Source organism: Manis javanica, chromosome 10 (assembly GCF_040802235.1).
Source record: "Manis javanica isolate MJ-LG chromosome 10, MJ_LKY, whole genome shotgun sequence".
Classification (NCBI taxonomy): Eukaryota; Metazoa; Chordata; class Mammalia; order Pholidota; family Manidae; genus Manis; species Manis javanica.
In genome coordinates this window covers 85,944,116-85,962,142 of record NC_133165.1, presented here as the reverse complement: position 1 = coordinate 85,962,142, position 18,027 = coordinate 85,944,116, and the positions used below count along the sequence as shown (strand labels likewise).

General features: G+C 43.6%; 1 protein-coding gene and 1 long non-coding RNA gene across 4 annotated transcripts in view; one reads left to right on the top strand and one right to left on the bottom strand.

Annotated features, from left to right (window-relative positions):
• The window catches only part of LOC118967233 (uncharacterized), a 69,819-nt gene that overhangs the window by 25,224 nt on the left and 26,568 nt on the right, over positions 1-18,027 (bottom strand). The window lies entirely within an intron of this gene.
• ACVR1B (activin A receptor type 1B) overlaps positions 2,048-18,027 on the top strand; it is a 32,670-nt gene continuing 16,690 nt past the window's right edge. Inside the window, exons 1-2 of one of the 3 annotated variants that reach the window (XM_036992115.2) lie at positions 2,048-2,244; positions 17,679-17,918. In XM_036992115.2, coding sequence (XP_036848010.1) covers positions 2,154-2,244; positions 17,679-17,918 — 331 coding nt within the window. In that variant the 5' untranslated portion in view covers positions 2,048-2,153. Of the gene's footprint in view, positions 2,245-3,466; positions 3,618-17,678; positions 17,960-18,027 lie in introns of those variants that run through there. The other 2 variants (XM_017662137.3, XM_073213501.1) reach the window with 2 other exon arrangements.

Here is an 18,027-nt window from a genome sequence, read left to right as displayed (position 1 = left end):
GTCTCAGAGATGTGCTCCTAAGAGGTCTACTTTCCCTTCCCTACCCAGGGGTTGGTGACTGTACAGTGTTGCATAGTGTTCCCCCAAATTAATGTCCACCTAGAACCTGTGAATGTGATCTAATTTGAAAATAGGATCTTTACAGATGTAATCAATTAAAATTACTTGACCTCATACTGGATTAGGGTGGGTCCTAATCCAGTGATTGGTGTCTTTATAAGAGAAATTTGGATATAGAGATAGAGACACAGAGAGAAGACAGCCATGGAGATGGAGGCAGAAGACTGAAGCTATGCTTCCATGAGCCAAGAACCACCAAGGACTCTAGGAACTACCAGAAGACAGAAGAGACAAGGAAGAATTCTTCCCTAGGGCATCTGGGGAGAGTATGGGCCTGCTGACACCTGCTTTCAGATTTCTAGCCTCCAGAACAGTGACAGAATAAACTTTTATTTTAAGCCACCCAGTTTGGAGTACTGTGTTTCAGCAGCCCTAGGAAACTAACACAGTAACCTAGCCCTGTGCCTACCACAGCTGGGAGCCCTAAGGGTGGGTGGAGAAGTTTAGGAGGCCAGTTACAGGGACTGCAGGGGTGAGGGGTGCCCATTTTCAGGGGATGAGGGAGAGCAGTATAAAAATAAGGTGTTTATTTATATCCAGCTACTGACCACCTTGTAAAGAGTACCTCTGTGTGACTCTGCAGGTATGGCCATGTGCGTAAATTGTGTCTGGGGAGTGTGTATGTAGTCTTATTTTTTTTTTCTGGATGTAAGGATGGGCATTCTTCGTGTTGGTGACAAATTATAAGGTAAGGATTCCATTTGAGTAACTCCCTCCACACCAACCTTTGGCCACCCTTTCACTCCTAGATCTCAGAGGAAACTATGCTTAGAGAGGTTAAAAAACTTGCCCATTTCCATGCAGTTAGTAAGAAAATGAGGATTCAGAATCAGATTCTGGCTTCAAAGACCCTGCCCTTCATGAGCTCAAGCTCTTTTTCAAGCTCAAGTGAACTCTTTTTAAAGAGATACGGGTCATACAATTTACCTTTTATAAGCATTTTTTCCCTAAATTTGGAAGGAGCACTTGCTTATTTGTAAAATATTTAGAAAATGCTAATATGTTTAAAGAAAAGGTAAAAAATTATTCTAGGGATAACTACTGATAATGTTGGGTAATTTCCTCCCAGTCCTTTTCCCATACAGATATATATTATTGACAAAATCAGAATAATTCTGTAAATAGTTTAGTATTTTGCTTTTTCATTTAACATTCTCATGAACATTTTCTTACATTAGCTTTCATAAACATAATTTTAAACTACTAAGTAATGCTTCATCATAGGGATGGGCTGTAACTTGTCTCCTATTGTTGCCTAGTTAAGTTCACAGCTTTTTACAATGATAAGCATGCAAATTAACATTTTCCATTAATATTTGTCCTCCTCTCTATTATTTCTTGAAGACGCATACGGGATCATACCGGGTCAGTAGGTATGGCCGTTTTAAGGCATTTGATACATAACGCCAAATCGTTACCAAGAGGGTTTTACTTGCCCGCAGAACCGGAGTGCCTCGCACAGCACCTCACCAGGACTGAGTACAGTCTTTAAAAAGCCAGGGGGTGTTCTGAAAAGGGGCATCCCACGTTTTGATCACACAGGTTGCTGCGTCCAGCGGATGGCAGGGGGCCGCAAGGGGCGGTTAGACCACTTAGGAGACGGTGGCCAGGCAGCAGGCATGAAGGGAAAGGGAAATCGCACGGGACTCGTAGACCATTCGATGCGGGGGAGGGGAATCGGCGCTGAGAAGGCAGCCCCGCGTTGCGTGGGGTGCAGGCCAGGGCGGAGGCCGCGTGTCGGGCTCGGGCCTCCTCTGCGCGGCGCTCGCACTTACCGGAGAGGGTGGCCGCGGCACGAACCCCGCCCACCCCTTTAACAGGGACACTCCCCTTTAAGGCAGGCGCCCGCGCGCACCCGGCCCCGCCCTTCGGGGGCGCGCGCGGCGGTCGCGGCGCCGGCTCTGCCTGGAGCGCACGTGCCGGCGCCGGGCGGAGGAGAGGGAGGCGGGAGCGGGGCCGCGGGAGCAGGAGAGGCGCCGGGGGCGCGCGCGCGCGCTGGGCGCTGCTGGGCTGCGGCGGCGGCGGTGGTTACTATGGCGGAGTCGGCCGGAGCCTCCTCCTTCTTCCCCCTTGTTGTCCTCTTGCTCGCCGGCAGCGGCGGGTCCGGGCCCCGGGCAATCCAGGGTGAGTCCCGGGGCGGGGGGCGGGGGCCGGGATGGAGAGGGCCGGGCGAGGGCGAGGCCTCACGCCGCGGCCCCTGGCTACAGCGCGCCCCCTCCCCACGCGCACAATATGGCCGGGCGGGGGGCGCGGAGGAGTCGGGGTAACTCTCAGTCGCTGTCTCCCGACCCCCGAGGTGCGGCCGCCTAGCGGGGACCGAGCTCGCACCAGACCCCTGGGGACCCGAGCCTTCTCCCAGGCGGAACAGGATTCGGGGAGCTCTCGGGGGTCGTGCTCCCAGCACCCCTACGTTCCATAGAGGGGAGTGTGGGCTTCCTTCTCCGGATTTAGATATCCATGTTTCTGCCCCTGAGCTTGCCCAGGGGCCGGGGTCCTTATTCCCTCCCTCCAGATGTTCTTGGGGGGCGTCTTTTCTCCCGCCAAGATTGAGGGGCTCGGGCAATAGCGTTCTTGCTTCTCCGAGGTATCCTGACGTTGAGAGCCCTTGAGTACCTCAGATGATAGGGAAAGGGGTCTCTAACCTTTCCTTCAGGTCCTGCACTTGGGGTGTCTCATCCACTCCCTCTCCTTCCTCCCTCACGTTCTGGGAAAGGGAGTCACATTTCCCCTTCGCGCACTCCCTTGAGTTCATTGGGGTAAAACCCCCAATACACATGCTGTTTGGAGGAAGTGAGCCGAACAGGCCCCTAAACGTTCTTGGAGCTTGGCTTTGTAATCTCTCTAACGCTAGGAAACCCAGCTCGGGAACGGGTAATCTGCATCTAGGTGTATTTGCTTTACCACCTCGCCTCCCCCACCCCACCCCACGGGGCCCATTCAGTTAATCACTTTGTGGAAGCCTTTCAGGTGAAATCCTAGAACCTGCGTCCACCCCCCAAGATTATTTAAAGATCGGACCACTGGACGGTCTCCTCTGCCCGTGGTCAGTACTTCTTTGCCTTCCCACCCCTGCCCCCCACGCGCTCCCCCACCCGCACACACCCCTTACCTTCCAACCCCCACAGCCTTCTCCCCATACCACCCCTACCCTGCCCACTCTGGAGGTCGGTACCTTTCTGTGGGACACTCAACCCGGTGTGCTGTTTATGAGGCTTTGGGGGCCGAGAAGAGCAGATGAAACCCTAAAATATTTAATTTAAGAGAGGCCTCTCGAATGTGTTTTGGCACTGGGGTTGCAGATGAAGGTTATATTTGGCAGTTACACTGAAGTGATTATTGACCCACAGTTGGATCTGGGAGAGACGATCAGGATTGTGTTCGCTCCTGATGTACAAAGCCTGCTGCTCCGACTCCTCAGCAGCCCCTAACCTTCCATCAGTGCGAGATCAAGTGTGTGTTCTGTGGCTCTCCTCGCCACTAAAAGTAATGATTCTCAGGTGGGTTCAGGCTTCTTTAATAAACCAGAAAATCCAGAAACGACATCATCCCACTTTGGAGTCTCAAAAACAACTTCTTTATCTCCAGCTTTGGTATTTGTTCCCAGTGGCGTAGCCTGTGCAGTGGGGTCTTTGTTCACTGGCTAATGCTTCTGTTGAGCATTCGTGTGAGTTCCTGGGTTTCGCTGTTCTATGCATGGGTAATATTCCGTGGGGTCTGGTGTACATGGTGAAGGTGTTTGAACACAGCCTGATGTTTGTGGTAAGATAATCATTTTCCTGAGTAATGTTTGCTGGGCCCTATAATGGGCCATGTTTTTGGAATGTGTAACAATGTTATTTCTCTAGTGAGGTAGCAAATCAGCTTTCAGGTTTGTCATTTTATATGTGTATAAAAAAATCTTTAAATTTCTTCTGTAGGCATTTTTATCCTGTCCCTAATATATCCAAGATTTTTAACAGCCAGGCCCCTGTTGAGGTGGCATAGTGTCTGTGACGTTTTTCTTGTGGTGAGTCTACTTAAGAATGTTTAATTGATAATCCAACTAGTTCTGAATGGGGCAGAGTTCATTTTTTGTAACCTTCCTAAAGTGGATGTTTGTTGGGGTGAGGATGGGTGGGCATAATAGGGAGTTAGTTTCTTTTTTTTGGTCAGTTGAAAATTAGATTGTGTGTCCAGCAAACATTCTCAAAGGCCTTTAAACTTCTTGGCCAGACACTACAGTTTTTTCCGGGACACATCTAGTTGCCAATAGTGCATGCTACAGAGACCACTGTTGCAAAAGGCTTAAAGTAAAACGTCAGTTCTGGGAAAATAGAGGCTGTGGGATAACGAGAAGTTGATTGCTTTCCTCCCCTGTACTTCCTTGGTTTTGCTCTCCTAGGTGGGCTGGAGGAGCTGCAGAGCCAGGCAGCCCTGATTAAGGCCTAGTACTTGGACAGGACATGAGGGCAGCAAGGGATAGGTGTTTAGTGAATTAAAAGACCAGCAATAAGGAGAATGAGCTCAAGGTTATAAACAGCATCCATTTGATAGGCATACCATGTTTTTAGGCCTAGCTTTGGAATTTTCACATTAGTATTTAAAAATGTACAGTTGTATTAGCAGGAGAACATGACATTCATTTCTGAAGACAAGCAACAGGGAGACATTGGAGGTTCTGATAGGAACATTTTGAATTTTCTGTGAATAATAAAAATCTCATTTCTGGCCAATTCTTGTCATTTTGAGTGGACATGGATTTGAAGTTCAGTGAAAGTGAGCTCTTGTAGTGAAAAAGAGAGTCTCTGATTAGTTTTGTTAAAAGAGCTCCTGAAACAGATGTGATCAAAACATAATAAAATGGCTACTCTGGTTTAAAGGTTAGAGCCAGATGGAGGGAGGAGGCTTGCTGTTAGCCCCAGAACTTTGCTTCCTTATGAGTTGTCCTTGAACAAGTCACTTCACCTTTCTGTGACTGCCTCACTTTTCCTGTGGTAAAGAAATAGTCCACAACGCTCTTATTGGGACATTTGTGAGACTGACTTACTGATAGCCAGTTGGCTGCAAGGTATTTTTAGACACAGTTTCTAACTTCAGTGAACAAGCACTGTTGGGTTGCTTTTTATCTTATGGGGCAGAATAACATACTTTTGGAATTGATAGAAGTACCACATGTCACAGTGTGGTTAATTTGTGCATTTTTGTAGACCATTTCAGATTTCTTCAAGTTAATTTCTGTCTTTTGACAGGCTCTTACATCGTAGACCCGGCAGCATACCTGTGCTAATCAAAGACAGTCTGGAGGGAGTGACCTGCTTTAGGCTTTATTGGCAACATTTTAATTCTTATGCAACTCTGGGTATGTTTATGGCACTATGTAAATGTTACATAAGAACATGGAGGCTGAGAGGTGTCTGGAATGGTGCCTGTGAACACAGGAAGGTTAGACTGAGGACCTCATCCATACTAAAGGACCTTGGGCCTCTGCAATCAGTACAGGAAGAAGCTGCACTTCATTTTCCTCTAAAAACCTTTTTAGATGATTGTGTCTTTCAGGTAGACTGCTGCGTTATAAATAGGTTTATTCTCCACCGGTGAGCTAATTGTAACCTTGCTACCAAAATGTGAATCAGTAAACGAGGAGACAACGAGATGTGCTTCTGCTTCCAGCATGTCCTGCTGAAGCTGCTTGTTGCATCTTGGAACATGAGCTGCATGGCGTTGCAGTGTATTCTCATAAGAACTGAGGAGTACAGGGTGTTGAGGTGGAATGGAATCCCAATTTATGGTGTGTCAGATCTTTATTTTTGAAGGTTAAATTGGAATACTGAAGTGGCGCTTTTGTTTTAATTTTGAAATCCTTTTTGTTTACTGTTCAGTTTTTGCTCAGAGCAGCAGTGAACATTAATTCTGGAATCCCGCCTCTTTGTCCTGAATTCTTGTGTTATTTGTCTGTTACAGTAGGAACTGACGTAAGAGGGTCTTATCTCATTTCCCTCTCTGTATTTATAAGAAGAAAATCCTAGAGTCTTCTTTCTCATCAGTCCCTCTGCTTCTGGAAGTGGTGTAGACATCCATAGCCCATCAGTTCTGCCTGGATTGGGAATGCTGAGACCTTTTAGGGACTCAGCTCCTCAGACTCCACGGCTGCCCGAGGTCTAACATGCGTGTTTCTCCCTCTGCAGGCACTGCCCCATGGTCAGCTTCGAACGCCTGCCCCTGCATTTGTGCTCCTCCGTTTCTCTCTCACACATGGCTTCACCTGAGCTCGGGCTCCAGACGCACCATCTCTGCTCTGGTCTGTTCTCTCTGCCTGCTGGCTTCTCTGTCACAGACAAATGTAACACGAAGAAAAATGTCTATTCCAGGTGTCCCTTTCTTTCCCTCACTCTGCGGGGCTGCCATCCAGACAGTCCGACCCTCTCCCCAGGTTTCAGAGACAGTGCCACTGCAGGCAATGCTGGTGTTCCTTTTGGTGTTCTTCTCTCTCTACTTTGTCTTAAGTCTGCATTTGTCACCCTAAATATTTTGAATTCAACATAATGAAAGAAACTGCCTTCCCGGTTAAAGTGTCGATCACCCTTGGTATTTACACAGCTACATCTAGATTTCTTATTCTTTTGGTTGGGTAGTGTGCCTGGAATGGTTCTTGGCATGGGGAAATAACAGAGAAAAAGGACAAAAATCCCTAACCACAACTGTCATGGAACTTAGAATTGCAGCAGCTTAAACTGAAAATAAACACACGCAATTATCAGTGACAGTTATGAGTGGACAGTGGGGAGGCAGAAACACTTTATATTTTATTTCTTTATTGTCTGCTTCACAATTTATTATAAAAAATATGAGTGAAGAAAATATAACAGGATGATGTACTGGAAGCTGCCATTTCCCAGGTCTTGCAACCGCATTATTTTATCTGTAAAATGGGTCTAATATAGTCATGTCTAGTTTTTCATGGTAGTTATGGTCTATATATAAAACTGGCTCAAACACTGAATTAGTGAATACTGAACCATTGCTCCTAGGGGAAATACAGGGTTAGTTTCCTGTGAGCTGCTGGTCACAACATTTTCATTTACCAGCTGGTATAAAACCTTGTTTTATATGTGTTTCTGTTTAAAAGATACCTTATTTAATATATTGTTGATTCATTAACACTGAACTCAAGGCCAGCAGCACTGTAATGCTTGCCTGAATGAAGCACAGCTAATATCTGTATCTTCTTTGTAAGGCATATCACTGTCTTCTTGAACTTAGGGACGCTAGACAGCATTTCAGCACTACTCTCGGGGGCCATTTTCAATAGCAAAATCAAGCAAAAAAGAAAGCATGGCACTGAAGTATCATGAAAAGGGTGCTTGCTTATAGCTTGAGAGCTGAAATGAGAGGGCAGAGCATCGCCTCCACCAGCCTCAGCAGGGGGCACAGGCATTGGGTGCCCCAGACTTTTCACCACTTGGTGCATGTCCACAAATAACCATGAAAGCACTGAGAATATTGATTTTGGGGTTACAAATAAATTTTAGCAAGTAGGCAGATTCACAAGTATGGAATCCATGAATAATGAGGATCAACTGTATTTTGTTAAAGCTGTACAAATAATTGTGGCAGAGGTAAAATTATGTGGAATTCTAAGGATTCCTAACTGGTTTCACTGAACTGAATTAGAAGTCCCATTTCTAACCTGATCCAACATATATGTATCTATATATAGGTGTGTTTATATATATTATATATAAACATATATATAAATATGTATATACAGAGTGCCACTACTGTGGTGATCTAAAGATTCCTTTCACACACATTGAGCACCTATCATATGCCAGGCACTGTTGCAGGTTCTAGAGATAGAACAGTAAACAAAAGGAGACAAAAATGCCTGCCTTCATGAAGTTTACCTTCTAGCAGGTGAAATAAACAAAGAAAACAGAAGGTGATTCTGCCCACCTGTGCCCCCTGCCCCCAAGGGTCCTGCCTTGCTGTATGCACACCTTCTCCCAGTTATTAAACATGAATCTAGATACTACTATGGAGGGATTTTGTAGATGTTAATTAAGGTCCCAAATCAATTGACCAGCAGATAGGGAGACTTGTGGTGGACCTGAGCTAATCACACTAGCCCTTTGATGCAGAGAGTTTGCTCAGCTGATAGCAGAAGAGGAAGTCAGATACTCCAGCTGACCTGGAAGAAAGTAATCATCCCTATGTGAACTGCCCATGGGGGCCATGTGGCCACAAACTGTAGGTTGACCCTCGGGGCTGAGAGTGACTGTCAGCGAGGAGGGAATGGGGACCTCTGCTTATCTACAAGGCAGCAGTGCAATTTGCCAGCAACCAGTGAGTTTGAGAGAGGCCCAGTCCTACATGGGAAAGCAGCCATGGCTGACACCAGCCACGCTGTGCTTGGACTTCTGACCTACAGAAACTATGAGATAGTAAATAAGTGTTTTAAAAGTGTGTGTGGGGGTGGGGGGTGATGTGTTAGATGGGGATGTGAGGAGGAGAGCAGAAGAGAATAAGAGAACACTTGAGGGTGCTTGAGACCTGGTACCCAGCCATCCTATCGCATGTGAGAAGAAGGCCTTTCACTACAAGTGGCTTTCATCTACTGCGGTTACCTTGTACTAGATAACGTGCAAATTTGAAGCAGAGATTGTGGGTGCTTTGTAGATCAGTTTTTTAGATGGTTGCAATGTTTGAGTTGAGGAATCTGTGAACTGAAGCATTGTTTTTAGGAAGTATTTGTGGGGACCCCCCCTTGCCCCAGATCTTCATGTGCATTTGTATATTACATTCTATACTTACAGTCAGTAATATTGAATCAGATTCAGTCAGTGTTCATTTCTAATATCCAGGACCAATCTGAATGTTGAGAAGGATACTGAGGAAAGTCTGTCCTTGCCCTTTAGAAGTTTCCACACAAATTGACTTTTCTTCTGCTTGTGGGAAAAACCACAACACTAGGAAGAGTTCAGACCCATTTCATTCACCAGGAGGACTGTAGGAATAAAAGCATCTGATTTACTGAATGTTTAATATGTTCTTAACTGTTCTGCTAAGCACTTGTGTTACATCTCACTCCATATAGCTCTTCTCTTAGCACTCTTATCTCCGTTTCACAGATGAGAAAACTGGCATAGAGAGGTTAAGCAGTGGCCCTGAGGTCTATCTTGACTCCAAAGCATGTGCTCTAATTACTGTACTTGACTATACACTGTGATGACTGTTCAGGTAATTTCCTCCCCAGTCTTTGCTGTTAGTCTCCCACTGGTCCTCCATCCTGCTCCTGGACTTAACTTTGGAAAACACACCTTTTGCATCCAGCAGTTTGATTGCTTTCTTGTGGCCTCCAGGATCAACTTCAGACGCCTTAGCTTGGCATCACATCCGTCCGATCTGTCCAAGCTTCCCTTACTGACTGGAACCTTGGTATTGTTGCATCTGTCCATTTACTGTGGACCGAATAGAGCTTGTGCTTTTGTTAGCCTTCGCCTTCTCTTCTCAGTCAAATACGGCATCTTCCAGTATGGGACCCTCATTGTCCTCCTGCCTCCCCCAGGCGGTGAGTCCATTCTCTCTGCTCTTCTTTGGTCCTCGTGGGGCAGTATGGCAGTCCACAGGGGTTTACAGTTGTCTGTTCCTCCTGTCCTCCTACTCCACCCCCACAAGCTGATGTTAGGAACTGGCTTACTCTTCTTTATGTGGCTCTGTCCTGTCACAGAGCCTTGCATATTTTAAGTACTTAATAAATTTATGTAATTGAATTCATTCATTTCTTTTCCATCCTCTCAGCAAAATCCTAGGTAAATAATTCCATTTCTGTCCTGTGTAATTTTATTATCTCCTGTGTATACAGTTTTTATCCCAGTCACTCAAAAATGCTACAAACATTTGTGAGTTATTTGGAACATAATAATCTCTCTTCCTACTTCACCTCTTTCATCTCTGTTTATTCTACCATCTACCCATTTTATTCCAGCCTGATGAATTTGACCTCAACCTCATTAGTTTTATTCTCAGCCCTGGCTGATATTTTTTTCTCTTTAATTGTCCCAGTTGCCAGAAACAACCATTCCTATCCCTCTTCTCCATTCATCCATAGTATGAAATAGGTCAGGAAGCAAATACAAAATACCATGAATGAATATCCCCCCTTACCCCAGTAAGCCACTAATATGTCTATTTAAATACAGCAAAGAAAGAAAACCACATAGTACACATGGTGTGGGGGATCACGGGGAGAACAGTGTATCACAGAGAAGGGACATAGTGGATCTCTGGCAACTTGCTACACTGATGCACAGTGACTGCATTGGGGTATGGGTAGGGACTTGATAATATTGGTAAATCTAGTAACCACATTGTTTTTTCATTTGAAACCTTCATAAGAGTGTATATCAACCATACCTTAATAAAAAAAAAAAAGAAAACCACGGAGTGGTTTACATGTTCATTATAAACTGTTAGTGAAGGAGAAATACCAAGTAACTAGTAGTCTGAATATGACTGCTGAGTGTGTATGCTTAGGTCCTAGGTACATTGGACATGCTCTGTCATAATGATGCCACTCATTCCAATTTTACTTTGACATTCTCCTGGGCGTCAGGTGGGCCCTTGCTAGATAGATATTCAGTTCTTTACAGTCAGCAGTAAATTAAGTTGCATTGACAGGTCTCCTTAGAGTAAACACTAGACGTCTCTTTTGAGGAAGAACAAAGCTTTCATTCTCCAGACCTGAGGCTTAAGGGTGAACTTGCTCCAACAGCTCTCTAGGGTTGGGTTTGTCTCCAAGTAGGACGTCAGAAAGGCAGTTTGTAGAATAGATAGAGTGTAGAGCTGGCTTTCCAAACACCTTTCTCTTATGCAAACCCCATTGCGAGACCTTTTCCCAGATTGGAATTAAATACCAAGTGTATCAAGTATCTTATTGTTAAAATCTGTGGGCCTTTTCCCTCTTTATACAAATAGCTTCCTTTATTAAGTCAGTTATATTTTTTTCATAAGTGCATTTTAACAGTATAGTTTTGTTTTCTTTTTAGGTACTGCCAACTACAGAAAAGTAAAATTTGACTTTATTGTGGCCCTTTGATGCTTGAGAGTTTTTTGTTTAGTTTTGTTTTAATGTATTTTTAAAATCTAATTTTGATGATTGTGAAAGCTAAAAATGTAACGGGTCTTTTTTTACCAGTAACATCTGATTACTTAAATGCTACAAGATTTTTCTACTTAGGTTTGCGCAGTATCAGCTCCTGGTTGCCACCTCCCTGCCCTCACTCCCTTACATGCCCCCACCCAGAAGAACCACATATTACTTCTATTTTGTGACAGTTCAGTGCCAGGCACTTCCATTTTTTTAACCTGATTTGGGATTTTCACAAACATTTTTGACAGTTGCCTAGATCAGTACTTACTGAACAACTTTTTTCTTTCTTCTTTCGGTCTTTTTAAAGCATTGGAACAGTTTAAAAATGAACCTATGGTCCATATATAAAGCAGATGAAAGCTGAGCCACTCTGGCAGAGCCCCCTTCACTCTCAAATGATTAGGATGAGATTTATTGAATGAGATTTTTTACCAGAAAACGATGAAGAAAAGGACACTGGTTCCCTCCTTGCAGAGTTGAAAGGTTCCAGGAACATCTGGGAGAGCCTAGGGGCTCAGGAAGAACACAGCCTAAAGAACTCTGTACCTCCAGTCTTTTTTCTGTGCCTCTGTTGAATTTTGGTGTTTTTGTTTTGTAATCAAGGTTATATTATACATACTGGTTTACAAAGATCGATGGTATTTTTTAAATTGTGGTAAAACATATATTACTGAAAATTTACCATTTTTAACCATTTGGAAAGTGTAAGTTCAGTGGTGTTAAGTATTTTCATAATGTTATGCAAACCATCACCACTCTCTAGTGCCAGAACTTTTTCTGTGCCCCAGAGGAAACCCAGTAACCCATTAAGCATACCCCATTCTCCCTCCCACCCCACCCCAGTCCCTGACAACCACTAATATGCTTTCTGGATATTTAATATAAATGGAATCACACAATGTGTGGCCTCTTTCACTTAACGTAATGTTTTTGCAATTCATCCATACTGTAGTGTATATATATATATATATACTCAGTATGATATATATATATATATATATCAGTAGTTTATTTCTATGGCTGAGTAATATCCCATTGTGTGAATATACCATATTTTGTTTATCCATTCATTATCTGATGGACATGTGGGTTGTTTCCACCTTTTGACTTATGAATAGTACTGTTATGAACATTTGTATATAAGGTATTTGTTTGAAAACTTATTTTCACCCCAAGGGGTGGAGTTGCTGACTAATTAAATGTTTAACTTATTGAGGAACCATGAAACTGTTTTCCACAGTGGCTGCTCCATTTTATCATCCTGCTGGCAATGTATGGGGATTCCAGTGTCTCTGGGTCTTCACCAAACTTCTTATGTTTCTTTTGCATTGTTTTATGGCTGTCCTAGCGGGTGTGGAATAGTATCTCATTGTGGTTTTGAGTTGCATTTTGCATTTGAGATGGATGTCATTTCATGTACTTGTTGGCCATTTGTGTATCTCCTTTGGAGAAATGTCTATTCAAATTCTTTGCCCATTTTTTAATTGATTCTTGTGCTATAAGAGTTTTTTTTAATATATTCTGGATACTAGACTATTAGTAGAAATGTGATTTGCAAAAGTTTTCTCCCATTCTTTGGTTGTCTCTTCATTTTCTGGATGTTGTCCTTTAGTGCACAAAAGGCTAGCTTATCTAAGGTCATGAAGGTTTACCCGTTTTCTTTTTTGAAAGTTTAAGAATATATGTTTTAGCTCTTACATTTTGGGCCTTGATCCATTTTGAGTTAATTTTTTGTATATGGTATGAAGTAGGAGGCCCAACTTCATTCTATTGCAAAGGCACGTCCAGTTGTCTAGCACCGTTTATTGAAGACTAGCCTTTCCCCCAAATGTTCTAGATACTCATTTGAAAAATCAGTTATCGTAGATGTATAGCTTTGTTTCTAGACTTTCGCTTCTTCTGTGGGTTTCTGTCTATACTTATGCTGGTACCACACTTTTGATAACTGTAGTTTTATGGTAAGTTTCAAAATCAGGAAGTTTGAGTCTTCTACCTTTGTTTTTCTTTTTTCTCCAAGATCATTTTGGTTATTCACAATCCCAGAGTTGTTTAGAATTGTAATCTTTGTCTGTCCTAAGGAAGCTGTAGGGGGCTTGAATAAGGTCCAGGGAAGACTAATTAAAATAGTCATAAGGCTATTCTTATCAGTTTGTGCTGTCTGAGGGGTGCTGTGATAAGGGCTCAGAGGAAGTTTATGATCAAGTTGTGAAATAATGAAGAGTAAGGGCGACATGGGCTGATTTGGACATTAAATCTTGGATACTATAGAATTTTAAGGTTGTTCAGTGCAGTTTGGAAGAGGCAAGTTTGGTGTTCCTCAGCAGGACAGTGCTCTGTACTAGTACTAAATTGATGGAACTTATTAGCAAGAAACAATTGATATAATTTCAAAATCAGAAATACTGTTGCTTTAAAACATTTTAGAACTTTGGTGGATCATTATCTACCAGGACAAGTGTGGACGCTTGGAGGCATACCTCTTACCTTTAGAGGCTGGTGCTACCACCCTGCATCCTCCTTTACCCTTCCCCCTGGTGATGTGGTCTGAGGCAGAATATTGGGTTAAGTGGCCATGCGTCTAGCCTTGTATGGTGGTTCTTGGGAATTCCCAGTGAGCCGCCTTGCTGAGTATCCTCCCAGTACATGCCAGTAGGTGAGAGAGGGCCCCGACCCCAGCTGGCCTGACTGTGGTGAGGTCATCTTTGCTGAGACCTGGCTGTGTTAGTGGCTCCGTGACATGCAGCCATACAGTCTACCCAAGTTGGGACTTGTAAGCCTTCTTCAAAGCACAGCCTCTCATGAATCAAATTTGCATTTACATTGTACCACAGACCACCTTCTAATCATACTTTGGAACCACATTCAAGTGGTTTTTTTCTGCAGTTCAGGTTTGACTAACTTATTAATAACAAAATACTGTGCTAGTGGGAGTTTTGTTCTGACCACTTTTTAACTTGCTTGTGTGTAGAGTGATTTGGTTCCTCCTCTATGACTGGTTTTCCAAATTGTGTTATTTCTATTATGTAATTCTTTAATCCTGGAATATGGAGAGCTTTAGGTATGTATTGTTCATATACGTGTGTAGACTGATTTAACCTGATGAGTCAATAGGGAACAGATTATAAAGTGCTGTTATTAGTTGAGATTTAGCATTCCAGAGAAATCAAAATTGGGTTTGTGATTTAGTATACTAGTAAATTTACATACAGTGAATTCAGATGTTTTTGTAATTATCAATGAAAAATAACTATTAACAGAAGATTCACCATAATGTCTGTCTTTAAAGTTCAGGAAAAGGCATATAAAATTTAGAGCAGAACCTCTCAGTGGTGGATCAGTTATCCAGTGTGAATTTAAGAACAAACTGAATTCAAATTTCATCTGGAGGATTTTAGAGGTCATCTGGTTTAATCCTTTCTTTTTGGTTAATTGTGAGAAAAAATGAGGTTCAGGAAGGTTAAATTACTTGCCCAAAGCCACACGACTAGTTACTGGCAGAGCTGAGACTCCAGCAAAAGTTTCTTGCTGTGGTCTTGGTGTAATTTGCCACTTCCTAATTAGTGGTTAAAAAGACACATTTTTTTTTTGTGTGTGTGTGTGTGTGTGTTTGACTTTTACATTGAGAGGAAAGATTAAAATTTACTAAGCACCTATTTTCTAAGCACTTTTTACATGTGTTATTTCATGTAACATTTACATAGTTAGGTGAAGTTATCATTAACATCCCACTTTACAGATTAGGAAACTGGGTTACAGGAAGGTTACTAAATTGCTTAAGGTCATGTGATTAATATTAGAGCTGGTATTTGAGCCTTAGGGCTTTCTGACCTGTTCCTGCCATGACACCCTGCTGTAGCTGTAGCCATAGTAATTGAAACCTTTTCAGGGGTGTGGACTTATCTTAAAAATATATCTTTTTCAGACTTCTCACTCACTCTGTAAAATGTAGAGATACACACAGATATGTGCAGAGAGAGCCTTTTTCAGAGAACCCACAGCACTTAGCGGATGTTTGGCCAATCTTCATACCATCTCTTTAAGATAAATGGTATTTTCTGGCTGGGCGGCTGAGGCCCAGATAGATTCAGGGACTTGCCCAATTCCTTATCACAAACCCACATGGCCCTGCTCCCAGTTCCGCTCTTCGTCCCGTCTAACATAGATTTCACCACTTTTGTTCTTTCCTGTCTTACACCAAGATTGTTTAAGTACTTCCCAAAAATAATGAGCCACGTGTGGGTGTGTTCATTCTCCAGAATGAATCACTGTGAGAGGACGTGAGCCAGCGAAAGGAGAATAAGTATCTGGGGTCAGAGACTGCTGGCTCTCCTGCCTGTTAATTGACAGGCTCTGAAGCGAGCTTTTTTCCAAAAGGCGGCTGCAGGTCTGGCCTGTGTGTCCCACTGTGCTCAGAATAGCCCTCTTGGACTTGTTCGTTTTCCCCTCTTGCTTCCCAAAATAGAGCTGATGCTGCTCTCTTTGCTGGACATCACGGCACATGTACTGAGAGGTGTGCACTCCATGGGGAACTCCTTCTGTGCCTGAATGTCCCCAGTGACACAAAGGGGAGTGGGTATTAGCTTTCTGGGATTAGCAGTCAGGACTCCAGTGTGAGTAAAAGAGGCTTGGATCAAGTATTCTCAGAGTTGCAGAAGTAAATTTAAGTTAGCAAGAAGAATAAAAGGGGGAACAAATAGAGGTATTTGGGAGGGAAAAGTGAGGAGATCCTGAGTCTTTCCTGTGTCTGAAAAGAGCTGGAATTGAAATTTAGGAGGAATTTACTTTTTCAATTATTTTTATAATTTGGACCCTAGGCTAAATGGTACCTGCTTTAAATTGGCTGCCCTTAAAGTATGACACTACCATAGCCCTTCAGCAGATAGCTGTGTGTTCTGGAATTTCTCCCAGAAGAAAGAGACCTGATCAGATGCTGTGAAAAAATACCACAGGCCATTCAGTGAAGACCCACACTGTCCGTTTACCTGTCCGTGCTCTCTTTGTTTCCTTGGGTGGAAATGTGAAGGGAGTGTGTCATTTATAGAAAGCCTGGGGAAGGAGGGGTTGGACACTGAGGTATTTAGAATCTGTCTTTGGATTTGAAAAGCCAAGAGGTGCCTTCCAGTGTATTGGAGGAAGAGACAAAGATAGACTGTTTACAGCCGAAAGGAGTTGCAACAGGCTCGTTTTCATGGGACTGGTCATAAATGTCTCTTCTCTGGGGCCTTACTTTGAATATATTCCCACCTGGTATCCAGATAGTATTCACTTAGCATCCAGTCTTAAGAATTGGGTGGGCTCTACTATCTGCATCCTGTGATGGGTGAGTGCTTCATTCAGCAGTGAGTCCCAACCCAAGTATCCAGTGGCCAGAGCCACACTCCTGCCTGTCCCAAGAGGCCAGGGCTAGTTAGGCCCCTGGGAGACAGTGCAGGGGGGAACCAACTGCTGCTGTCTGTGCTATTCTTGTAGGATGGATAAATAAAGGATTTCAGATTCCAGGGCTGCTGAACTGGCTTTCAGAGGCGCCAAATTCATTTACAGTAATTTTCTGTCAACAGTGCACACTTACGTGTAATACACACCCAGCAAAATCATTAGTCCCAGAGATGATGGCATACACTACCTATTTGACATATATATATATATATAATATTTTAAAAGTACTATCCAGGAGCCTTTCAAAGTGGGTTACATTTATTGAGCACTTTTTATGCATTTAGCTCCTTTAATTCTCACAATAACTTATGAGGTAAGCACTAATATTATTCTCTCTGGAGGATATTCTTCTACCCCATATGAGAGGAGCACCTGCCATGGATTAAAGGGAAGAGGAGGATGTTGTTGGACTAGTCGGGAGAAGCCTTTCAAAGGAACTGATGCTTAAGCTGAATTTAAAGGATTTGTAGGAAGTAGCTAGGAATAAAAGCAGTGCTGCAGAAGAGCGTGTGAGAGCACACAGACTACATTTGGGAAACTGCGGGCGTGTCTGATGTGAGAGAAGGGGGATGGGGTTGATGATGGCTTCAAGGAGCGCTGGGTGGTTGTGGGTGGAGTATGTCCAAAGGGAAGGTGTTTTCCTCTTGTCATCAGGCATCTAATTTAAAAGAAGACCTCTTTCCCAGCCACAGAATAATTTGTAGTAAGGCTAAGGCATAGTTGAAAAGGTAGCCTTTCTGTTTCTCACAGGCACAAAATAGAGCATTTAGAGGAAGACGGTCTGGGGGGGCGCCTGGAAGCCTTGTTTGTGAGCTGAATGAACAGGTGAAATGGTTGTGCTTCCATTGATGATATCCTCTTTCCCACCCTATCTCTATAAAAGCTCCTTATTTTGGAACATCCGGTATGTTAAGGGATTATTCTCTAAGTCTGGAAAAGGACTAGGATAAGCTCTCCCCACTGATGTCAGGGTCTGCTCCTGAATTCCCTGCAGCTCTGCGGTGTGCGTGCACCAGCTGCCTACAGGCCAACTACACATGTGAAACAGATGGGGCCTGCATGGTTTCCATTTTCAACCTGGATGGGATGGAGCACCACGTGCGCACATGCATCCCTAAAGTGGAGCTGGTCCCTGCCGGGAAGCCCTTCTACTGCCTGAGCTCCGAGGATCTGCGCAACACCCACTGCTGCTATACTGACTTCTGCAACAAGATCGACCTGAGGGTGCCCAGTGGTGAGTGGACGCCCTTGTTGGACTATTGGCTCATCTTGGAGGTAGGGCACCCCTGTCATTTCCTCCTCTACTCTTCCCCAATCCCTTTGTTTGCTGATAGGTAAAGGTA